At 37.8% G+C, this 26,344-nt stretch overlaps 1 protein-coding gene across 4 annotated transcripts in view; it reads right to left on the bottom strand.

The window, feature by feature from the left end:
* Window positions 1–26,344, bottom strand: part of PLCB4 (phospholipase C beta 4) — a 95,658-nt gene that overhangs the window by 57,452 nt on the left and 11,862 nt on the right. For all 4 annotated transcript variants that reach the window (XM_010170760.2, XM_010170761.1, XM_010170762.1 and 1 more), the window contains exons 5-16: window positions 22,822–22,901; window positions 22,252–22,305; window positions 16,794–16,875; window positions 15,557–15,657; window positions 14,888–14,945; window positions 9,912–10,020; window positions 6,313–6,523; window positions 5,610–5,703; window positions 5,315–5,394; window positions 4,784–4,868; window positions 2,173–2,263; window positions 1,185–1,280 (exon numbers count right to left, since the gene is read on the bottom strand). In XM_010170760.2, the coding sequence (XP_010169062.1) occupies window positions 1,185–1,280; window positions 2,173–2,263; window positions 4,784–4,868; window positions 5,315–5,394; window positions 5,610–5,703; window positions 6,313–6,523; window positions 9,912–10,020; window positions 14,888–14,945; window positions 15,557–15,657; window positions 16,794–16,875; window positions 22,252–22,305; window positions 22,822–22,901 (1,141 nt within the window). The remainder of the gene's footprint in view (window positions 1–1,184; window positions 1,281–2,172; window positions 2,264–4,783; window positions 4,869–5,314; window positions 5,395–5,609; window positions 5,704–6,312; window positions 6,524–9,911; window positions 10,021–14,887; window positions 14,946–15,556; window positions 15,658–16,793; window positions 16,876–22,251; window positions 22,306–22,821; window positions 22,902–26,344) is intronic.

Below are 26,344 nucleotides of genomic sequence, written 5' to 3'. Positions count from 1 at the left end.
ATAAAGATGTAAAAATTTGCTGGTGTCCAGGCTTCTCATATGCATTCTTAGTCTCCTTATATGCCCCTACTATAGGGAATAGTTTTCATTTGCTTTTAAGGTGGTTTTCTGTTAGAACCCAGTGTATTCAAAGAAGCTAAAAGAACCTCTTACAAACACAAAACCATTAATCACATTATTATTTAAACAATATTTTTTGAAAATACTTATTTAAGCCTCTCGGTAGTCTAGCACATAATTAATAACACAGCACAATAAGAATACTATTAGAAATAAGCATTCCAGTGGAAATCAGTCTGCAAAACAACAGAATCTCCTCTGTGCTCCTTGATCACCTGGAGAAAGATACTGAGAGGCCTCTCAACAAAAAATTGTTGTACTTCAGTCTTTTTCAGCATTGCAAGGACAAATACCAAGATCTGGATCACAAAGAATATCTTTCACAAGGACCTGTACTGACTGCAACAGCAGTGGCTCTGTGCCAGTAAAAAAAACCCCAAATAAACCAGGAGGAGTACCCAAGGGGTAGGCTAAAGCTGGGAGGTTCGGTACGACATGGGTCACAGGCCAGAACCTTGGTTCAGACACTTGCAGGCAATGTATGATTTACCTCTTCTGAAAGTGGACATTTAAAACAGAGAAGGTGAATCACACCCTAGACATGTCTATTTTTCTTTGTCGGCCATAAACACATTCTGCATCACTGGCTCAGATCTAGATGTTTACACTGAAGATATCTGAACTTTGGCCAGAAAAATCATATCCCTCATTTTATCCTTATAAAGTATAATGTTGATGTTGCTACAAGTATCAAAAATAGTGACAAAATCTGTTTTCAAAGCAAAGTTCACAGCTCCCCAGTCTCTCTGACACACACATGCACGATGAAAATCTGACTTGGTTGCTGCTCTGATATGACTTCTGAACAGTAAATGGAAGTCAAAATTACCACTAGTACCACCGAGCTCACATTGCTACCACAGACTGCCACAGAGCCAGGAGCAGCTGTGGTATGTATTCGAGATGAGATGATAAGGCTGGAGGTCCATATAAATGGTCCCATGCTGAGTCCAGACTTACTGCTGCTGCCACAGACTGCAGGCGTGTGGGTAACATGCATACTAGCTGCTCATGCAATTTTACAACAGGCAATGTTTGAGAGCCCTTCTCTAGGAAATTCTCACCACTTTCTATTTCTTCTTCATTATCATCCTCTAGGATATTTACAGGAGCAGCAGTTTCCCCAGCCTCCATCATCTTTTTCAGAGCATCAAGTTGTTCTGTGAATAAGAAAAATAAATTAGCCATGACATGAATGGTTTGTATCACAAAGAAATACAGGAGAACCATCATAAGTGACTCTCTGATCCTGAGAACTACTTTCATTTAATGGGTTCTCTAAGTTTTCAGTTAGCAATAAAATCTTACAGAGTAAGAACATCATTAGCCATACACTGTTGTTAGATCTGAACAGTGATAGGTAAAGGCTGTATCCAAAACTCACTGAAGTTAAGGAAAACATTTACATGGACTTCAAAGGTCTTTGGAGCAAGCAGAATATTTCTTGTTAGAATAAATTGACAGCTATCTTTTTGGTGCTTGATCTATGCAAAGTGCTTGGATTTGCAATTGTGTTCCCATGTGCATTTCAATTAGACAGTATGAACACAATCATGTATGACTGAAGTCACTGGAAGGTCTGCATGCTCATCTTTGAATGGAGAAAGACCAGGGTTTATCACTACAGCCATACTAGAAACTAATAGAGCAACATTATTATTACCAAAAGAAGATAAATATCAGAACAGGCAAGAATACCAAGAAGAGCAATTTGAAATTCCATCTCATTTTATGCTTATCCTGGAAAAACACAGCAATGCAAACATATCAGTGTAGGCAGAACTGACAAGAGATTCTATATGCATGATATTTTACCTCCATCAGCAATCTGATAGAAGTCCCAGGACTGCATTTCTAGGTCAATCTATGCTACATGCTGATATCAAGGCCTAGACTCTGGCACTCATATGAAACACAAGGGCAAACAAGGCGTCACTTACACATAATTCATATTCTTCCAACACTAAAGTACAAGCAATTTCAAAACTTTAGAAACAAAGTCTATTCAGATCTATTTGGACTTTAATTTAATACCTGACAAGCTTTACTTACTTTTTTCTACTTCAGGTTTCAGCCTTTTATTCTTTATGAGAATCTTTCTTTTGAGGTCATTAGGAGAAGGTAAGGCTTTACCTGGATCAAGCTGTAAAATATTTTAAAGAAAACACTTAATAACAGCTATTTGTCCTCTTCATATCCCTGTTTGGGATTTTGACTTTAGGACAGTAATGGTAAGGGACAGTGAACAAGCAATGCCACCACAGGCACAGCCCTGGGAGGTAGCGAAACTGCAGTTATATTGTCTCCTCTGCTTCTTCTCTATCCCATGGGAAATCTGTGCTCATCTGAAGCCAGCACACAGGTCTCCAGCCTATGCCATCCTCAGCTGCACTGGTCAAAACATCTTCCCCTCTCTTCTGGCATGGATGTGACCTGCAATTCTTCATCCGAGGACTTCCTACTTTCCCTCTCTCCTTGTGGTTCACACACAAGTCCAAGTCACAGTTTAGCCCATTATCATTTGATCTTTAAATAAGTCACCTTTTATGGTCCCTTCAAGCTGTAATAACGCAAGTGAGGCAGCACACACGTACTTACAGAGTAGAAATGGGCTGGCAGTGGTGAATGGAAAACTACCCAGTGCTTAGTTAGGTAATGATGACTGGTTTTGCCAGTTAGGGCTACAGGGTCACATTTCAGTATCTGTGAAAGGCAACTGGCAAGTTTCACATACACAAAGAAGTACTACTGAAAGGTTTGTTCCAGTTTGGGGAAAGAGAAAAAATATTACTGAGAAAAGAGAAAAAGTACAAAATCCTCTGATTTAAGGCCCATCACATCACTGAGGATAAGAAACAGAGATTTGGGTATGGAAATTAGCACCCTCTCCACTGCAAGCCTGCTAAGAATATTATGCAGGGAGTTGCTGGTATGCTGGTACCACTGACTTCCAGTAAACCATAAGTGATACAGCAGCAGAAGATATTTCCAGGACTAGTAAAAATTCTTAGAAGAAATATTCAGATATTCTTACCCTTAAATCCAACCCTGAGCTACGTAGAAGTAGCATTCTAGATAAAGAAACCAAAGAACACGGCACCACAACTTGAAACCAAATAAAAGCAGCAGAGGTAACAACCCAGCAAAAACCCAAATCAACCGAATCTCACAAGGATTGGTGTAAACCTCCTAGCAGGAGGGTAATGATCATCCAGAACCACCAGGCTAGCTCAGTCATGGGAGTTTCAGGGTGTTGGATGAAAACACAACTGTTCCTGAGGGTGCTTGGGCTGTAATTCCACTAGATGTCAGTGGTGCCGAGCTCATTTATCCCCAGGCTTTCAAGATGCCAGTCTGCATGCCCAAGCAAGGACATAGTTGGATGCCCATTTGGACAAATATTTGCTTTTACTTAAAACCAAATCTGCTTCAGACGGTGCCATGTCTTTTTTAAGCTTGCCCTCCTCAGGTGACTAGTCGAGGCATGAGAAACCAAGCACTCATAAAATACACATTTCAAGTTCTTCCTGCCATTTCTGCCACATTTGCTTTGTGTGCAGTTGGGGACTGAATTCATCCACAAGAAGGAATGGACACAAAATGCAGAAGGCTCAGTAGTGCTACAGAGCACAGGCAGCTGAGGCTAAATACTGAGCCATGAGGTAGCAGCGTGGCAGCCTTTGGCCAGCTCTGTTTTAGGGTTCCCTGAAGGGTGCTGGAAGCTGTTATTTGTGAAGAATGTGGTAAGGTGCTCCATTCATTATAGGAGGACACTACAGATTTAGTTCTCTGGGATGCACTTTCAGGGTAACAACCTGATATTCACCAAGCCTTGTGCGCTGCTATCCCTGCAACATGCAAGGAATGCCAAGAAAAGCACAGCTCTAGAGATGATAATGCCAGGACCCAGGTCACACGGACAGGAGCTGAAAGGTAAGGCAGAGTCCTCTTTGCCATGGTCCCCCACAGCATTAAAGACCACCTCCAGGTTTTTGGGTGGCTGCTGGCAGACAGTGAACACCTTGCTCAGGAGAGTAAGGAAGGCCTGGAGGAGTAGCTGCAAGCACTGTGTAACAAGCTATTAAATTCTCAAATAGTGTGTTTGTGAAGGAGTGGCTGTTATTACCTCCTGCCACGCAGGAGAATGAAGTGCATGCAGATTACGGTGCACTTGAGAGTCCAAATGAGACTGTAGGGAACTCTTTGTGCTTAATTTAATTCTTAATGCAATAGTGGGGGCCACCTAGACTGCAGGACTTGATCTGGAGCACGAAACATGCAAAGTGCAGCTGAAAGAAAAGGTTTCCTCAGCTGAGACCATGCAATTTATAATTAATTTGTTTTCAACAGTGACTGGCAATTTCAGAGTTATGTATGACCTGCAGATACAATCTATGTGGTGTATTTTATGTAGGTGCTGATAGTACGTCACACATCAAGGGGATGGATTTCCCCAGGCTGCTTGCCAGAGCCCTGTACAGAAGAGATTAAACAAATCAGATAAGGACAAGTTTGTACCAAAAAGTGTAGACAATCAAAATCACTAATCATTTTTGAAAGCACAGGACTGGCAATGAAAAGCACTATATGTGATACGATCCTAGTTTAGCATCTCTAATAAATATAGCTAATATAAAAAAAAGACTGGCAGAATATAACATACTGGATGTGTTTCTAGAGGCTGCTTCAACAGGAGATCTCCAAAAAGATCTTCACAGTATTTTGACATCTTGTACTGTTGATATTTGCTGGAAAAGATTATGTTGGTTAATGTTTAAATATAGAAAAATAATTACTCAGTGAAACGGAGTAATAGTAAGTAATGCAGACATTCCAAATTATATACTGCCCACTTTCTCTCAACTGATAAGTACTGTAATTAAACTGTCAATAAAAGTCTATTAACTGACACAGATGAATTTAATAAGACCAAAAAAGTACATTAACTGAATCCTACACAACTAATGGAACATCCAAATATATTTCACAACTATACCACAGTTAGAAAGATTGCCATTATTAAGCTAGATAAAGATTGACTGGTACATTAAATTATAGTGTCTTCCAAGTGACATTCAGTAAACCTGCATATCCCTATACAGTTTTCAAGTACACTCAATTGATAGTATTTCTGAGCTGCATCATCTCTCCCATATTGCACTATTAAAAAAAAAAAAAAAAGGGCACTACAAACCTGCAGTGATTTTCAAATGAAAGAATCACAGGATACTCTGATGTAACAAATGCTGTTTCCTTAATGGCTTGAATTACATCCTAGAAAATGCAATTAGAACAGATGAAATTACTATTGTAACCAAAGAGATTTTGCTGTTCTCCACCCCACTCTGAGACAAGAAATGGTGCCCATGTGATCTGTTAGACACAAGGGAGCAGCATCCAGGTGTTGAGGAGGGGAGGGTGCCCTGCATGGATTCTTGTCCGAGGGTTCTACTGGGTCTTACTGTCAGGCACAGAGGTCAGGAATTTACCTTGAAAAGAATATCTGTACACATTGCTTTTCCATGCGTTATTATTGGTTCTTGATCTTCACCTTTGCCATCCCAACAGTCCAGCTCAACACACCTAAAGACCCAAGAAAAATGATGTTAGCTTCCTTAGCGCTTCAGTACAGATGAACCAGTTGGGACACGTTCTGAGCAGGGATGTTCACAGCAGTAAGTTACAAAGCAGTTTTGAGCATTACACAATTAATTCTAAGCTGCCCATGTGTAATTTCAGACTGTTTTTATAACTTTGGGTATACTACTTCAAATATAGTATGTGGGGGTCAATATATTTACACCTGAACAATTACATTCTTAGCACTGTAACACTCTTCTCTTACTCGGTTAACTGTGACACATTCCAGTACGCTAAGAAATAAAGCAGGAAATCATAAACTGATTCTCATATATACATAAACTCCTTCATTACAAAGCAGAAAGCCCTCTGAAATTCTTCAGTTGTCATTTCAGGATCAAACTTATGTTACCTTTCTCACAAACTCTCCTGACATCAATTTCTACATTCCACTGCCTTGCAACGTTTTTTGTAAGAAAAAGTGTCTTAAATATGTACATTTTCACTTACAACACTAATGTATTTATACACTAAATTATACAATACATCACCACCAAGGTATATTATACTTAGATTCACAAATATTAAAGGCTGTTATCTCCTGCTTCCAACCTGCATCCAGCCAAAAGCACTTGTCTGTACATCTCCACTGAAGATTTGCCACCAAACTGCCTGCCTGTTAAATACGTATTGTGAGAGGAACTGATGAAATAATGAGCTAAAGGATGGTCCATTTCTTGATATAATTCCAAACGGTCTAGGAAAACGGGGGCATTTTCATCTGACATCAAGTATCTGCAAAACCCATCACTTGATATGACACCTAGAATGAAGAAGAAAGCACGGTAAATTATTACTAGAAATTTATAGCAGGCAGAAATCAAACTGTCTCACAGAGCAGAAACCCTAGCACAAAAGCTGTGTTTACACTGGCTTCTGCAAGCAAACCAAAGCTCTCCCCTTCCAGAGCTCAAAGTTGACCAGCAACTGTGTCCCTGGTGCAAAATCCTCCACTGTGTTCCCAGGTGACAAAACGATCAGGTGCCCACCTAGCTTAATATCCTATGTCCAGTACTCACTGTAGTAGACCTAAGACATCAAGAGGATGTGAAGAAGGCAAAGAAGTAGTGACATCTCCTCAGAATACTCACAACAATTTTGGTCTCTGGAACTTTGTAAGCTAGAAATTGTGAGCTTGCATGTACCTGTTTTCTATGGTACTTTTCTCCCCTCTTTCATATTGAGCCCTGCCCTGACTGTGCCACGTCGCTGTCAACCAGCTTGCAGTATGTGCAGAGATGGTTGTCCGCTGGCAAAGACAAGCGGAGGTGTACCTGAAAACATCTGCATGTGTTCATTTGCAAAGCATTAGGAGAATCTAAGATAGCTTCAAGTTTCCTGTTTGAAATACAGGTTTATTCCTTTATAATGAAACACAAGCCATCTTCTACAGTGAACCTGGGATGTACAGTAATTCAGAGCACGGAACTCATAATACCTTTCTCTTATTTTTTTGCTATATGCTTCATAAAGTATAAAAAATATAAATCAAGTGATATTTTTTATAAAAATAAAGTAAGAATAATTGGTACTGCAATATCTGTTTTAAAGTGGCCAAGAGACTGAAAAATTATCTTGGGTAGGGAAGAAGGGATTACTTACAAAGAGTCACTGCAGAGAATAGTTACCTAGCACTGATTTAGAGATTGCATTCCCTCAAGTCATATATGAACACTCAGCTATTGTTAAGGCACAGGTTGCAGCAGTCCTATTTTTACTTTGTTGAAGACAACTTTTTATCTTATACAGAGAACCCCAGTAATCCTGCTTCTCATTCTGCTCCTAGCTTTCTGAAAAAATCCTCTAGCGAAGCTTAAATCTTCTGTGCTTAGTGTCAGCCAGAGGTGAGCAATTCTGGAAGGTCTTATTCAAATCCTCTCAGATGATTCTGAGTTTTGGAAGGGGAAAAAACAGGAGCGAAAGGGAATTTTCAACTTTAAGAATTTTTTAATTTTGTTGGTCACTGAGAAATTCAAAGCAGCAGCACAAAATATCTCAGATGATACGTGCATCGTCTAGTGGAAAAAAGTCACAGCTGAGCAGGCATTCTGGACAAACAACTTCAGCAACTTAACAGAGCTCTATGTGCTCAACAGACTGGCCTTTGGAATTTTGACCTGCACTGACCAGGTGAAAGAATTTGCTTTTGTAGCGTTCCTGAGCAGACTCTGGTTACTAAACCACACAGCATTCACTTGTTCAGCTTTACTCTTTCTGTCACTGAAATGTAACTGAGGAAGAATCATTTATTACTACTGCCTTGCTGTACATCAGCCTTGTTTCCTAAATTACATGATTTATCAAAAAAAAAAAAAAAAAAAAAAAGCTGTTGAGCTAAGTTATTTTGCTCAACAGCAAAGTTCTACCTAAGAAGGGGAAAGAGACTTCAGAGAATAGTCACTGCTGAGAAAAATTCTTGCCTTCTTTACCCGCTAAGGTTCAAAATGTTACATGAAATAATCTCTCTATCCTACTGACTGCATTGTGATAAAGTCTGTATCAGTAAATACGATGTTCCTCATCATACGTTCCTCAGTGGAGGAACACTGTAAGAAGACATTGCTGTTGTTCTGTTGTTATTCTCCATAACTCTACCCTTGCAGGAGGTTTACCATATTTATTTAAAACCTGTTAGAAATGTCAAGTAAAGCAAGAAGATAAATAATTAGACAAGATTCAATTATTGGTTAAAAAAATAAGCCAATATTGATCCAATGCTACAGCTTGGTGCTTGCAAAATTCACTTTGCAAATTACTGAACGTAATTTTCCAGTTCTAGATTAATTTCCACCTTCATAAAACATGGTTTTGCATCTTCCATCCTAAATAGGTGGCAACTATGTCAGTACACCTTCCTCATTTTAGAAAAAGTGTAATGCCACTGGCATCAAGAGGAATCACAGATGAGTGCCTTTAAAAAAAAATAAAAACAATAAGAGTTGACTAAAATCAAGTAATTACTACCCGGAGAATTCTACTTCATGAAGAGAGGAAGAGAAATAAGCTACATTGCTTGTGAGTGGAAAATTCTCATTATGTTTATAAACAACTCTTAGACAAGAGAAATATCTTCCTCTCTCCCAGGTGATTCCTGGAAAGTCCATGTTTCAGAGAACGATTAACCCAGCATACAATGAAGTGACTGGAGTAGCATATACATTACAAGCTCTTCCTCCAGTGGTTTAGTACCATAAGGAACGGTGAAAGCTACACATCCAGCCACAGAAGGATTCCATAAGTTTATAGACTGAGGAAGATAATTGTAAACTCTTGGCAGCCACTGGCCCAGCGAAAGTGAAAGGGGCCCGTGTTGCTGTGGAAGGCAGAATTGATCTCAATGCCTGTGACCATAAAAGCAGCATAAAGGCACAGGGAACCCAACAAGGCTGCAGCACTGAGTGAGAGCTGCCTCAGGTTTTACTGAAGCAGCTTAAGATATTGCCTCCTTCTGTTGTCTGCTTTGCACATCCTTCATCAGCAAGGGCAGAGCTAGTGGCTGTGTAAAAGCTACTCAGCTTCTCCAGCGCTAGCTTGATATGTTGTTAGCCTAAATGTCTAGTGAAAGTGGCTTCTCCTCAGGATGCCTGAAGGTCCATGGGCTTTGTAAGGCTGCAGTCTGCTCTTCTGCACACTACAATGACAGTAACTTCTAGAAAAGGGCAGGGAGGATAGATGGGGATAGCAACATTTTTAATTGCTGTAGCTAATTCCAACACAGTTTGTTCAGCAGAATGGATAAGAACTGAGAGTTAAGTCCAACCACTGACACCTCCAACACCCACAGGAGCCCAGGACACGAGTAGTCCTAGAATGGCTTGGAGACACTTCCTGCAATCTTTTTGCTCAGATAGAATATTTTTGCACTCAGATAGAATACCCTGTTCTAAGCAGTTTGTATCAGGATGGGTGTCTTTGTAGCCACACTGTAACCTGGATCAGGGAAATAATCCTTCTAAAAAAATCACTGATTTTGAGGGGGAGATATTTTTCAGCAGATCAATTTCCTGATCTATTTCACTGGGTGGCCACATAAGTGCTTGCTGCCCCCTAAACACAAGGACTGTAAACTCCCTTTTAAAAGTTTGGATGCTTTGGAACAAACTTCCCAAATATCTAAAACCAGTGAATATTGAATTCCCTTCCACATTTACCTTTACTCTTCAAGTCTTCATCTGGCTCATAAGTCTCAATTATCTGCATTGCTCTTTTTGTGTCATAAAAGGGAAATAAAATTTCATTGAGCCGAGGGTCTCGTTGATGCTAAGGTTAGAAAACAACGGAATTCAGCAAAACAATATAGTGCATGGCTATCATCCAAGAGCATTTCATTACTGCAGATGAGAAAGAAAGAAGTGGACATTTAAAAAAAAAAAAACCAAAGCCCTAAAACTTACAGACTAATCAACAGCAATTTTAGCTTTAGACAGAAAATGAACTTTATATTTCGTAAGAAACCTAGGCAGTTTGATTATAAAAATATTTTAAAAAAAAACCAATCCAGTGCAATCATATAACTAGTCTTATTCTCGCTTGTTCATTAAAATAATGACTGCCCATGGTATATGTGCAAATTAAATGTTGAAAATAAATAGCTAAATCTCTCCTCTTTGTAAATTCTCTCTTCCTAATCTTTTTTGTAGGTCATGTAAACTGACAGACTTGACTGATGGCACTGTAATCACCTCTGCAAAAATGCATGTCTTCAGCAATACTTACAGCTAAAGTAAAAATTAGAAGTAAAATAAAGCTATACTATAAATACAGAATTTGAAACCCAAATTTAGACATCTGCAACTACATATGATTATTTGTGAATCATGGAAACACTGTGTTATCAACTATTCAAGTAACAGCGTACATTCTTAAAAGAAATATGTACAACTTAAAAGAGCTTCACAGTATCATCTCTTCAATTCACAGTAATTTACAATACTAGGATTTCATAATATATGTAATAGATACAATTTAGCAGTGATTTCTAACACACTACTAAAATTTGGAGTTTTGAAGTTTTCACTTAATAGTGTGCTATGTAACTTTTGTTTTTCTCCATGCTGGATTAGAGCTGCACACTGTGTGCCTGATTCTCCATTAAAAGAAAATTAAAACCAGAATTGAACGGAGTAGTGGTATGTAAGCAGATGCAATAAAACAAAGAAATAAATATGACTGTGAAAACACTCTTTTATCCCAGTAGGTGCACAGTTTTAAAGCTTTAGTTTAAGCAGGTAACAGGCCATCCCCATATTGGTGATCAATAATTTGGAGTGGACAGGATGGTGTTGATATGGCTTGGCACGGTACTATCAGCATTTGCTGTAATTCCTTATGTGTCAAGTTTTTGACATTTTTTCATGAAAAAAAAAGCAACGTCCAATCAAAAATAAGCACTTGATCTCTTTTCCTACAAATAATACATAGGTGCATGTGCTTAATTAATTCCTAGAAATTACAACCAATGCCAATTTAATCATGCAATTAAGGAGGGATCTTTCAAGTAATGCTACTGACAGTCTGCAGCATGTAAAATACAGCAGTTTCATTCACTACAGAACGGTTGTCTGGATATCTAAGTAAAACTCAGGTGAAATATGGGACAAGAGCAGATGGATGCAGGACATAACTTGCTAAGCAGCACACAACAGCAACACAACACTGGCATGCAACAGTACAGTCTACTGTGACAAATGACAAGCTTTATACCATTAGTGACAATACACCACTGCAAAAAATTTTAAGAAATAGTAGGGAAGGTTCTTAACTCAAGAAAAGTGCTCTTCTCCACTCTCTTTCTTCTTCAGTTAGTCATAAGCAAACAGAAGAAAATAAATGGCATAAAGCAAAAAGTTTCCTCTCGAGAAAGAGTCCCAGAGTTATCAGAAGGATCTAAGAGCAAAATATTCTTCTTGTAGCAATGAAAATGATCAATTTTCTATTGGAACACAAGCATGTCTTTAGGTTTAATTAGTTTAAAAAATAAAGCAAAATTGTCAACTGATGAAGTTTTACTAAAAAAAAGGAAGAACGCTTACTAGTGTCTCTTGGGGAAACGTTCTGCACTCCTGAGCTTGTTGGCACAGGGAAGTTGTAACACAAAACCTGACCAAAACTAAAAGCATGAAGTTTGATCTTCAAAGACAACATGCCTCAGGACTAATTGTGTAAGTCCAACAAAGTTGCATTTGATTGATCTAGTTACCATATTAGACAGGACACTCTTACATGAGACATCCTTAACCATATGAGGGTGAACCACCTCAAAGCATGGGGAGAAAGAAAGCCTGTATGGTTCTGCAAAGAGAGAAAGATAACTTGGCTTCCCCAACTCAGCCTTCAGTCTCCTCTTTGAGTGGATGCAAAGTGAGATGCACAGCAGTTAAGAATGTGCTGGAATCGATTTTGCCTCTTGAATTTGTCCTGTGCAGTGGTAAGAAGGGTGTTCTTTTGTGGAGATGAAAAAGAGGGGGAGATAGAGCAAGCAAGCTAGTAGGAAGGAAGGAGGAAGAGTGAGTAAGTGAGTGGAAGGGAAGAAGGGAGGGAGAAAGAACAAGGAAGTGGGAAAAAGCAAGAGCAGTGGGAAAGACAGGGACAGAAAAGAATTTCATACCTCCTTCCCAGGAGAAAGGATGAACCTTGGTCAGATTACTGAATTTACATTTTGACAGTTACTTGGCTGATTAATTTACTGCTACAAATGAGCAGCAGGAACAAATCTCAATAGTAGTGATTTTGGTTCTTTTTCTACAACATTTTTTTTTTTTTAATTTGACTTTAAAAAAGGAAGACCTAGACAAAATACTTGGTGCCTGACAATAATTAAATTTCTAAAAACTTCCCAGAAGCTTTCATACCAATAGACAATTAAATCAGCTGGCAGCCCGCAGCATTTAAAAGCCAAATGAAGACAGCAGTTTGGAAAAACTCCAGGAATGCAGCTCACTCTCCACTCATCCCCAGTAGCACATCCTCATGCTCCCTCAAAAACCCGTAACACTTAGAGCTTCTGCAGCATGCCTTAAGAGTTTGCTGAATTCAAAATAATTTAGGTTAAAGACTCTCATGAATAATTGCTCTCCCAAGTAACTCCCCTCCTATATAACACTACTAATATTTTTATATTTTCTAGCATTAAACACCACTGCTAACAGCAGTGTTAGACACCTGTCTAGGGGACAGAAATTATCACTTCAGGAGGGAGATTCTGGGTCATTTAGTGCCTTTCAAATCATGACCAAAACTTTAAACTCTATTTGGAGACCAAAAGACCTCCAGCACAGAGCCAAAGGCATTAGCCTCAGACATCAGAATGAATGTCCTACTATATAAAACCAGTTGACTAATTTTTGCCAGCTCTGGTCACCAACTAAAGGGCCAACTACAAGATTTCCAATTGCTAAACGTGTTGCATTGATAAGAATGTAGCCAACAAGATGCATCTTTCTGCAATAATGCCCACAATAAAAAAAAAAAAAAAAGGCTTCTAATTCTGTAAAAAGAACTGCTAAAATAATACAAAACTGAGAGCACAACAATCCAATTTCAACTTTTTAATCAGTTACTGGAGATAGCCAAGAAGTTCTTACAATTGCTGGCAGCTCTTCTTCAAAAGTTTGGACTTCAAGGAAGCACACTTTAAACTAAAACAATTACAGACATCAATTTGGAATTAATGATAAAATAGTAATTTATGGAAAAATGAGGATTAACACTAAAAAAAATCAGAAGCTAATAAGGTTCAAGGTGGGGACAGGGTTGTGCGCTTCAAGCAGTGAAGTTTATCTATCACTACAAGTGAATTGAGGGGCTGATGTACTTTAAGGAGATAATTTATAATTTAAATCACAACGTTATCCTTTCTCTCTTCAATGCAGAAGCAAAAAATGACATGCCTTAGCTATGACTCCGGTCCTGCAAATATTTAGACACTGAACTTTGTAAATAGCTGTGACAAAAAACATTTGACCGTAGTAAGATTAAGCACATGCTCCAATTTGCTAATAGAGAAAACTGTGGATACAAATTAAGTATGTAACCATTGGTCCTGTAGTTGTTAATCTTCTCACTATCTTTTCTTTTTGAATACTCTTTCTACATTCAGGTTTGGTGAAGAGTAAGGCATGCATTCTCTACTGAAAAATAAATTTATATTCTAATTTTGATATAGGAGGAACTTACTGCTTGAATCTTCATATAGCAGTATCAAATATATAAATATATATATATAAATATATACACACACAAATATATAAAATAGATTTATACCTAGTAAAGTAATTTTAGATGGAGAGATTTTTGGTAATACACCCTGTCCCTAAACAATCACGCAGAGAGGTAAAGCAGCTATCCATGTTCCAGATGACAAGAATCTACAGGTACAAAAACAAATAGAATGTGCCTATTTTCCACGTGTATGTTCTTGTCAAATCTACATAGTGGATTTATTGTTGCAACTCTGAATGAGTCAGTCCTCTATAACTCACTGTGCTTTAGGAATAGAAAAAAAAACCCCAAAACAAACAACCCCACTCTGTTTCCTGAACTACTCTGCACATTCATGATGTTTTTAAAAAATATTAAATACTCTTGTCAACAACTGTATTCTAGAAATACAGTGATAAAAGTATTTCCTCTGATTCTGTACACATAATATTTTAAAAATCATATACAAACTCTTAAAATATCCTCTTAGCTCTTAGATTTGTAATAGATTGAAATAATACTGTCAAGAATCAAACCAGTGTTTATAAAAGCCTATCCTATTTTTTTTCTGTTATTCAGAAGGAGTAGCAGATATATTTAGCTTACTACAGGTAAAAGAATTGGTTGTAATAAAATACCGGGTGTATTTGAGTTGAAACTGCATTGAATGTAACAGTATAAAACACATAACACACAACATAAACACAACAGCAAGTGATCAACGGATGCAATCTGCTAAGCCAACATGTAGAAAGCACAACAACATACAAGGTTGGAGCTGATTTATGCACCTGAGTGTTACCATAATGGAAAGATCAGCAGATCAAAAGCATAGGAAATAATGGCATGATTCATGCAATGGAAAGACTGGAAGAAGCAAGCCACTGCAGACAGACTTGTATGGTAGTTAATGTATGAAAAAGCTTACTTCATTTAGAAAGCTCACTAATTGGTCTACCGTTAAATAATCAGTTTTGTCTCCATTGCTGAAAAGAAATTTATTAGAGAATGTGAGTTTTCATATATGATGCTACAGTAGGTATGATTTACATGTTGACATTGTTGATACTTTTAAAAATCACCTATTTTTCTACTGGAAGTAGCTCTATCATCTCAAAATGAACAGTCACAGAAAACATACTAACTGTCTATGCCTGGCACAGTATATCTCCCACACTTAACAAACATTACTTCATAAAACAACATGTAAGTCCTCCAGCTGAGAATAAATTGAGTGAAGAAACTTTTTAAACTTCAAATTTCTCATTTAATTTAGTTCATATACTGTGTTAATCACCTAAAGGAGCAAGTTAAAATTACAGTAGTTAGTAAAGCCAATGCAAAAAAAAAAAAAAAAAAAAAAGTTCCAGGTGCTTCCTCTAACTCATGTAAATGTTGCTCTAAAATACAGAGTGAACTTTTACATCAACAATCTGAGAGGGAAGGAAGGGGAAAAACATAGACTTGAGTTTGTGTTAAAATACTGCTGATGCTACTAGGATTCAAGGTTGGATAATCTTTACAGTGTTCTGTCACTATTAGATATGGACTAAAAATACAGCAAAACAAATTTAGGTTATATTAAATTGGAACTTACATCTTTTTAAAGAGGTCCTCTATGTCAGTTCGGGGACATATCTTTTGGGTGAGCTCATAAAATTTCTCGTAAGTAAATGCTGCAGGCTCAATTTCATCATTCTGCAACAAAATGCAAAGGTACATTTATCCAGCAAAATAGAGCTCCCATGCTCTTGGGAAAAGCATATATTTTTTTATATCAGAAAAAGCAACCAAGAACTGTTTCAGTTCTTTACCTAGTATATGCTTACCTAGTTTCTTTGTATTTTCTGAACACAGTCCTTAATTCATCTTTATCACAGATCTGCTTGATGTGCTTATATTCTGACCTCACAGTAACATTAATTCTACATAAACAGAGAACTGGAAAACAGTCTTTATTTTTCTTCTGAAGCTTAAAAAACCCAAAAAGTCCAAAATAGTGTACAAACTTCAGGAAACTTAAACTGAAGCCAAGGAACATTGAGAAAAAGTCACAGGTTTGGTGCAACGGTTTTAAAAAGCAAATGCAGGGGCATGTTTTCATGCAGGGGCATGTAAAACCTCCATGAGGCAGGGAACACACGGCTAACACATCCAGTATGATATCCTCCTCTGAACGAGAGGAGCAGCGCAGCAGTGAGGAAAAATTTCATCTCAGGTGACAGGCACTGCTACAGCTGAGGATTCATGCCTTTTACACCCTCTCTCCTCGGCTGGAGACAAGCAAGCAAAGTGTGCAAGGCTGTCCCTCACCAGCCTCACCAGGCCAAGAACCAAGAGTGGAGTCTCCAAAATGAAAGAAGGAGACAGGGCAGGGAGTCAAGAGGGCAATCTAGCTGCAACTATAACCAGCCGTCACCTCCCTGGGGCTGCTGGCAGGGGCTCCAGCTGCAAGTGGGACAGAGCTGGGATAGCAATTCTCCAAGAGAAGGAGGCAGAGAGCAGGAGGAGTCCAAGAAATGCAACTGAGAGGACAGCATGCAACAAAAAAAAGTATTATGTGCATATTCTGTGCTCGTATAGTTTGTATAATGCATGAAATATAGTTTGTTACAGAAAAGGAGGGAAGTCTCATCTAAGAGGTTTAAGGACCACTATGTCATACAGATTTAATTACATTTTGGTTTTAGTAAAGAACCTACAGTGATGAGTAAGTTACTTGTGAACAACAGGGATGTTTTTGTGTGATGCAAATGACTTAGATCACAGCTACGAATGTGAATGATTCATCAGTTTATTAGTATACAAAAAAGTTATTCAAAACTACTAAATACCTTTCCACTGGGAAGACCTAATTCCTTAAGTGCCTGAAAGATCACTTTTTCTGTTTTACCTGATGCAAAGGTTCTGGTAATGCTAAAACAAAAGAGCAGGGGGAAAAAAAAAAGAGAAATGTTAGTCACTTTTTAAACAATCTGTTCTCTTTCTGTTGCTTTTACTGCCAACAATTTCCTCTGGCTTCAACTGATTAATGTAAGCATCTTCCAAGTAACAGTGCAGTTGAAAGAGTGCTCTAAGCTTCACGGAGCAGCAGTTCTCTGCCTGCAAGCTATCCATTAGAAAAATATATCAAAATAATGAACTGCAGAAAGAACAGAAGAGGTTTTTTTTCCCCCAATATACTGGGATAGAGAGCCATGCAAAGTATGATTCTTTTGGCTCTTTTAAACTCTCTCCATGGATAAATGACTGTGTTTAAAAAGTAGCAGATTCTACAAGAGAGGAGGCTCATGTCTGCAACCATTCCTGGTTGTGGTGACTTCCCTTCCTTTCCAAGCATCAACCTATGGCCCCCAGGTCATCCAGAAGGTAGGCATGAACCACTCCCAATGGCAGCTGCCTTCGCCTTTCCTCTTCAAGCAGCCACTGCTAGCAAGAGACTCCGACATGCATGTCCAATCTCACTCTCTGCTCCCTCATATATTTCCACCAAACTGACTAACATCCACTTTCTTCCACGTAAAAGGAGTGATTTCACCATGCATGACTGACAAACTGGTTTCACTTGAAATTAAATAAATCCAATTAAAGCCTAGCTATTTGGTATGATTAATGTGAAAGCATTTGGTCTATTTCTGTATCCATTTGAGATGAGTTTGAATAACCTCTAACTCTGGAAAAGTAGATCAAAACCTGACAGCTCTCCTTCCTTCTCTTTAGGGTCTAAGCTAAAACGAGGTGTCACACAACCCCTCGATTTTGCTGTCTCAGTCTGGAGAGAAAAACTGAAGTCTGTATCCAGTATCTATTTCTAATGCGAACAAAAGCTGTACATTGGGAAAGACTTTTTAGTTGTCTGATAGAATACATTGCTTTTTATCATCGAGTGAGAGAAACATTTGCCGAGGTTTTTTGTTAATCTCATGTGTACTAAATAATTTCACACGGTGAAAGATGGGAAAAAAACTGTCACTGTTATTTGTTTCCATAGCAATTCATAGTTATTTTACTCTCCAAAATACTCCAAACTGCCTATGTAAATATTTTCATACTAATAAAATTAAGATCAGAAAGCCAAAGATCTAAATGATAAAATAATATTTTAACAGATCTCAGCCAATTTTTTTTTTTACTGGGTTCTTAAAACAGTTAGATTCCTATGTTTCTATTTAGGCACCTAAACAAGTTATTTGATTTTCCAAAGCTGATAAGTACCAAGATGTTTTCACTAAACTATAGACTGAGTTTAACTTCAGGTACATGTTTCTTACAAAAACCTCGGGCATCTTTTTTTCTACTAATTCTAAAACACAAAGTAATGTCAGCTCTACAATTTACAACCAATCTCCAGCCCTGTAAAAAATTCTCTGCCTGCTCTAATGAATCTGGTCCCAGTAATAAATGTCATATAAAAAGTGTACTATTGGCATAAGTAATTAATCAGAAACTGTGAGACAAAATTCCACAGCTATAGGCAACTTATTTTTGATGGCAAACTATTTGTTATTTTAATTCACCAAAGATGATAGCAAACATAGCAGTAGTTTGTAATGAGAGCAGCAGTCTAGAAAACATTGCATGAATCAAAAAAGAATGTAAAAATATAGCATGACACTTTCTTTTTGCTCAGAATATTGTAAATAAAACTACTTTTCCCTCTATCAGAAGATACTTCACCCTAGCAGGTTTATATTCACCTTGTTGTACACCTTGGAGGAAAACTGGGCTACTTCAGATACAAGCAAGTTACTAGTCAACAGATACCTACAGGTGTTTAGTCCTCATGTTCTACGGTGGTTTGGGGCTTTTTACAGTAATATGTCAGTGTACTTCCTTGTAAATATTTTAAATACTTCCAAAATCTGTGACTGAAGGGTATAAATCCATTGTGCTTGTTGATGGATTAAATTACTTGGTTACTTCAGACCTTCATCATATTCCAACCACTACTTCAAAAATCAAGCCAACATATAAACAATTCAAATCAATCTTTTATCACAGCTCCAGTGAATTTATCAGTTTGGCTAGAGCTGGAAGTACCACTGCCTACACTGTACAAGAAATTGTCTAACACTATGATTTCCAACTATCATCGAAGTACTGAAACAGATTTCTTTCAGGCATTCTGGAGTAATCAATACAAAACATATTTACTAAAAAAGTGTTATTTCAAATTAACTTAATTAAACTACTGTAAAGCAGATGTAAGCCTCATTTATCACAGTTAAGCTTTTTCTTTTTTATTATTTTCATAGTTAGGAGCTAAATTAGCTTAAATCCTTTTAAATGTAGTTATACAAGGGATAAGCGTTGATTGAGCAAAGCTAATTTCTAAACAGGTGCAACTTGCACAAGTAGAAAATAAATTTTCTGCCAACAGAAAGCTGTAGAAACCAAGTAGATTTAAAAAAAACAAAGAAACAAACAAACAAAAACCCACAAAACCCCCCCAAACCAAACCACTGGCCTTTTTAGTCATCATTTACAGTAGTGTTAAAAACTGAAAATACAAAATATCTTACCAAATGCCCCGACCTTGTAAGATCTGTAGATGTAGTTCTAGACATAGACTGCTAAAATTTATTAAAGCCCAAAAGATAAATCTGGTGCTCTCCTAAGGTTTTCACACTAGGAACTGCCAGAATTTCTTCTCTCCCAAACACAGTAGGTTGATAGTAACAGATATATGCCCCAGAGTACATTAAAATCCAAAAGTAGTTGGGAAGAATCTTCATGACTCTGCAATGCCCAACTCTACTAACAAGGAGGCTGGAATATTTATGGCAACTATCACTGACAACCTAAGGAGTTTCACCTACTCAAGGCTCATCATTCCCTATGGCCATGTGCTAGCTGGAAAAAACTGTCTTAAACCTGGAAAGAAATGCAAGGAGCTGTGATTTCACAGGTGAGATTTTTTTTTCCCCTTGGTGTTTTACTGGACTTCTGTGTAAAAACAAACTAAAGGTGATCTTGTGATACACATTCCTACAGCTTACCAGTTCTCCCAGGTATTGTCTCTCTGAGAGAATAACCTTCCTACCTGTATCCCCAGAGCTACAGCAATTGCTACAGGGGTCCCTGAGCAGCAGGAGGAGGCGAAGGTTCGATGAAGCAGGGCTAAATAGATAACACTATATTTCAAAACAGGTATATGGGAGGGGCTGACCATAAGAATCTGGAGCTCAGCGGAAGGGGAAGCATCAGTGGTTTAAACCAGTGGAAAGAGTTACTGGGGGGACACTTGGGTAAACAATGCGCAACTTGGTGCATTTTGCATAGCAGAGCCATTCTGCCCACATTTCCCAGTGCTTCCTGGTTTGCCTTCCTCATCCACATATCCTTCTCCTTATGCAACGAGCTCCTTCTGTTCCCTCTTTTATGTGTCTGTGCTCCTTCTCTGCACTAAGTGTTCTTTGGAGGAGAAGAGAAGCAATTAAGTCCCCCACATCCCAGGCTGCCCAGTGCTGAGACAACCGGGTGCCTGTGTCCCACTTCATGGTACGTAGCTGATGCTCGATCAGGCTACTCTCGTGATCTTGCCATCCTCCATCAGGGCTCTGATTCACCCTCTTTTCCAATGTAGGTCTACAGAGCAGACTGATTTTTTCCTCTTCATTCACACTCCTCCTCTACACCCCTCCTCCAGCCTCTCATTGACATCACTCCTAGTCCTTTCAGCAGGTGATACAGTGCTTCCTGGACAAGTTGCCACATTTTACCCACACCAACACAGAGCATTCCTTGGAGGATCCAGATGTAAAGAAGATTCAGATTCCCTCTGCATAGCATGGACTAGTAGATCCCTTACAAATTTATACTGCAAACTACTTTTGCAATAAAATAATCTGTTAGAGACTGATTTATGTCAACCTGGAAATAGTGCAAATTTGAAGAAATAAACTCTTGGAACTGGAAACATTTTTAAGAAAAATTATTCAACTTTAAGAGACCATTTAAGTCCTTTAAAATCAATACTGCAGATCTGGCAGGAAGATTCAATACATCGGAACCAGTGGACTGGATTCTGTTCAGCAACGTGCTGGCTTGTCTGCATGCACAAATCAGTGTGCTGTAGTGCAATGGAGAGGATTTATGCCTCACTAAATGTGAAGTAAAATATTTCAAGGCAGAAACAGTTTCAGACAAGCTAGCATACTATAAATTCATACTGAGGAATAAAGCTCTATGTTCAAATACAGGCATAAAGCTCAAAAGTGTTGAAAATTAGTTTGCCCCTGTAGTATTGTTCCCTCATCTTTCCCCTTCAGTTGATATTCCTCATGGGACTTCTGCACAGAAGGTGCCTCATGGCAGTTTAGTTCAAGTTTGAGAAATAAGAAGGCCTTTGGCAATGTGAAAGTTGAAAGATTAATACACTGAAGCAGCCTGAACACTGTCAAAGTGTCACTTGAGTCATGAAACCTGGAAGGCAGCATGGCAGGCCTCTTGGTTTTTTTTTTGTAGATTCTATAGATGCAAAACCCTCTCTTTCTCCCTTGAAAAACATGTTCTGTGAGGCTTATCTTATAAAGTCCTCCTTCTTACTCCCTTCTGTGAGTTTCTATTTATGAAAAAACAGCATTCCCCAAAAGTGGGGTTTTCACATACTGCATGAATAGGAAAGAAGCTCAATTTATCAGCAAAAATTAATTTCTAGAGCAGGAGGGGGGAGAATTACTGCCTAGCCAGCAAAGACAGAAAATCAGTAACTTAGAATAGTTAATAGCTGTACAGAAAGAAATACACTGTTCTAGCTTTTCTGTTACTGGCAACAACTAACCCCAAAATTCCTTTACCAGGTGGAAAAAGCCAAATATTATCCTAGGGGTTCCTATAAAATCAAAAGTATTTTTGGCAGAGCTGTATCTGTTTCTTTTACAAGGAACTACAGTTTAAAACATACCTTTTTGTTCTCTACTTAACTGGCCTATAAGTTTTTATGGTTATTCTGATAAGTATTTTATGAAGTTTTACAAGTGAAAAACCCATCTTAGAGCTTGAGAAGTTTTAAGCTGAGAAAACTGATGCTCTTAGCTTTAAGTGACTTTGAAAACAATTACTCATATCTTCATTACAATGGACTAAGAAAAAAATTACTAGGCTGATAACAAGTCCCGCCTAGTTTACCAAGGAGGTACAGAACTCAGCTAAGTATGTCTCATTTTGTACTTATTTGTACATATGTATTAATAATAAAATTGATATTATATTTCATTATTAAGCCACGGAATTTTATTAACATCGTACAACCTGTACACGATAAAAACTTGAATTCCCAGCTGTGCTTACCTCCGAACTGGAATTTTTCCATTTGTGTTCGTTAGAAAGGCCAGCTTCATCCAGCTGAAATTTAAGAATGAAATATTTTTAAAATACTACTTTTTAAAACTGGTATCTAGATACTTATATTCAGACTAAGATTATTGCCATGGCTGTGAAATGAGTACAAACAAAAAATTGTTCTGTAATACAAACATTTTTCTGTAACTTTTTAGTGCTTGAGGCAGAGCAGCTCTGGAACTGTAAAAGCAAAAAGCAGCCCAAAAGAATCAGTATGTCAATTAACATGAATGTGGAGACAAGAAAGACTCATGGGGTTTTGTTTGCATATGCAGCAATGAAAGAACAAACCAGATAATAATTTAAACATACAATATCAATAAATCAAATGAACAGTTATAAATCCTCGTCTCATTTCTCCTGGGCAAGTGCCAGATACAGACCTGAGACCTTTTCTTTATCACACTGTTTTGTGATTGCAAATGTTGAACTATGAAAAACAATTTAAAAAAAAATATTTTCAAGTAGGAAAAGACAAGAACAGAAAAATAAAGGAGAAAGGGAAGGCAAGTAACTTACTGTTTCTTGAGACATGTCATAGGACTGACATTGTTAGCTCTAAAGTTGTGTATGATGGATCCAAGCCCTTCTACCCATTGCTGAAAAACACAAAAATATAGAAACATCAAATTAAGAAAACTGAAGAGGGAAAAACTAGGAAAGTTTTTCTTGGGGGAAGGTTTTTCTTCCTTGCAGCTATGGATAATGTTAATAAGCCAACTTGAGGAAAAAACCTGCCCACTTCACAGCCTACAACACCCCAGTAAAGTCCAGCCACATTTTCCCCATTACTGTTTCATCCTTCACTAAACAAAGTGATTATGCTTTCCATTCTTCCAAGTACTACACGTAGCATCAGCAGTGCTATTAAAACAGTTTACTGTCAGCAAAGGCAAGTGGTCCATTGATTGATTTATTAAGCTTTCTATTTATAGCCTCTATAAACATATACCTCCCTTTCAGTTGCGACTGGCAATATTAACTATTACTAAGCAACATGATACATGATGACATATTTAACTGGTCCAGTTTTAGAAAAGGAATTAAATAAAATATCAATACGCTAGAGCAAACCACAGGGAGGCACAACAATTGTTCTGTGAGGCTGACCTCATCTAACACCCTGTTACATATTCAAGTCCTGCTTGCTTCCTGGCTTTCATCCTGAAAAAGCAAAACATTCCAGTAATCATTGGGATGACTTTCAGCCAACAGCAGCATTACAGCACTTACTTATGTAACTCCTTTTTATGGATTTATTTTTCTACTATAGCTTCTACCTAGACTTTGCAGTACTGTATATAAGAAGCTTAAGGATCAGACCCTAACATGGATACTCATTGATTTCAGCAAGAATCCTGGCAGGATAAAGCTATAGGAAGAGAAAAAAAAAAAAAAAAAGAAAAAAAAAAGACAGCACTACAAGTCAAGTTTGATCACAATTATGCCATTGTAATGCTAGGATTGCTCAACAGATAATTTACACTAGTGGAACTGAGATGGGATTTGGTCCACTGCTTAACATCAGCCTTATGAATAAAGAACCTTCTTGCTTCTCAACAAATTCTGTGCATGCGCTTGAGCTGACTTGGGCAAGATCCAGAATTTGACCCTTATAAATAGATGCAGATTAGTATATTCTTCTTTTAATGAATGAGTGCTGCACATCTGCAAAACAGATTAAAAAAATAATCATTTATATAGGAGGAATGCTAACATATTGGGAAAGTGGCATACTGTAAATTGCAGGCAGTAAATCCCTGTGGGCTAAAACAAGGTCTAAGGTGTTAATTGAGTGGATAAACACACTTAAGCAGACCCTTGTGCTCAGGACACATTACAAGCACATCACAAACTTTTTAAACAAGAAACTGTTAATCAGATTCTCTTAAAAATAGACATTGTAAATCTATTTTGCTTTAAGAAAATTAGCCATTTATTAAGACATTTTGTAATACTTAAATATTCCTTTTCAAATTATCCTTTTTAAGAAGTACTGCATTAAATATGCATACAAATAGAATAAGTGTGCATCTGAGAATAATTTGAAAACAGAAGTCAGACATGAGAAACCCTAGCATTTAGGGTTTTCTCAGGTGTGTTTTTACGCTTAAAATCCACCCACTAGTAACAGTCTGCCCTCCCATTTCTCTTTTCCCAACTGCCATGAATAAGATGACTTAGTAGTCAAAGTATGGATGTACTGTCTAGGGATATAAAGAAAGCAAGGTCCATGGGGAGAGATAATATTATATATTAAAACTGACATCACGGGAAGCCATTAACAAACTTAGGGAACACTTACCGTTTCCTACAAATGTTCCTCCACATAAGATGATATAGAAGTAGTCCTTGTGATAATTTCAAGACAAATGCCTGAACAAGTGTTATGTATAATTTGATCTCCTAGAAATGATGAAATTCAACTATCATGATTCAGCTATCACCTACTATAAAAGTTTGGGTTTCTGTGGCTTGTTTGGATTTGGTTTTTGCTTTGGTTTTTGTTTCTTGGGGTTTTTTTAAACAGTAAAATGTAACGTTACTGCTGCATTAACACTGTCATAGCTATACAAAAATTTACCCTTGTATGGTCTGGATTGGTCTGTAGTCTCTTAAAAACTCAACCTTTCAACACTGACCCATAAAGTACAATGGTATACACACTGCAAACAAAAAAACCCTTGCAAAATTAAATTACGCAAAATGCATGTTGTGAATAAGCTTCAGTCTTTCAAAACTCCCATTTTTTTCCTGCTAAAAACTGACACTGGTGCAGAACTGGCAATGTCACCATTTCAACATGAAATAAACACACACAGATCCATTCTGATATGAAGGCAATGGATTGCAACTACACCAGATATAACAAAATCTAACATTTAGAAGTAAGGTTACTCAACACTCAGTTCTGAAGCTACGTCTGTACATCAAGAACAGCTGCCAAACAGGAACACTGCTAGGAAAAAAAACCAAACCAAAAACAAGTATAAAGAGAAATCAATACACTAACCATTTACCAAGTAATTTATTTGCAGGAATTGTCCTGATGATTCCCACTTTAGAGGACTCCCTAATCTTTTTTCAGTAATAATGCCCATTCCTGATGGAGATACCAAATCAGGAACTGCATTCTTTCACACCAAAAGAGCACAGAACTACAGCCAAACACTGATAAAACCACAAAAGCATCACATCTCTGCTGGCACCAAGAAAGGGAATAACCTAAGAGTCTCTGTCCATCTATGAATCATCTTTATGTTGGAATGATGTCCCCTGGGCAAGGCATGGCAGTTTGAGAGACACATTTGCCTATCTGTTCCACACCACACAGCTGCACAATGTAGCATCTGGCTGCTTGTACTTCAGTTTGAGGCTAAAGCAGTTTCTGGAGCTTTTCATCAGATATTCCCCATGGTTACCAGCTGGCCCCAAATTAACTAGGAATAAGACAGCTGAGGAAAAAAAAAAAAAAGCTTCTGGATTTTGCACCTACTATATAGAAGCAAAATCATGTAAGATGAAAAAATTTCCCCATCCATAGATTCAAATACAGGCTCAATGCAACACATTCAAACTCTTTGTCGGCTGGTCAACACAGAACACCCTTCTGAGCCAGAACAGTCTCCAAATAACAAGTATCTTCATAATCACTTTCAAGGCGCTGTGACCCAGTGCACAGATATTCACAAAATATCCAAAGCCTGAATACTCTGACAAACGTCAAGCTGGCAATGTATTGCCTTCCTGACAACAAACCATTCCCAGATCTAATGTACGCTTGTCTGATGACCTTGTGGGAGGGATGAAAGAAGAACTCAGATTTTTCTCATCTAAAATGCTATGAAGAACATAGCAGCAGCCTTGCCTGTGTGCTCTGAGAGCACTCCTTATTCTACAGATGAAGCTGAAAGACCTGTAAACCTATGTAAGATAACAGGGATAAAGATCCTCAACTCTTTTTTCATTCTCAGCATTTCCAAACCACTACCTGTCCAAAGAATGAAATTCTGAAATGAGGCAGATAGGAAACACTCCCCTT

Source organism: Antrostomus carolinensis, unplaced genomic scaffold (genome assembly GCF_000700745.2).
Source record: "Antrostomus carolinensis isolate BGI_N321 unplaced genomic scaffold, ASM70074v2 scaffold10906, whole genome shotgun sequence".
In the NCBI taxonomy this organism is placed as follows: Eukaryota; Metazoa; Chordata; class Aves; order Caprimulgiformes; family Caprimulgidae; genus Antrostomus; species Antrostomus carolinensis.
This window is presented reverse-complemented; position numbering and strand designations above follow the sequence as displayed.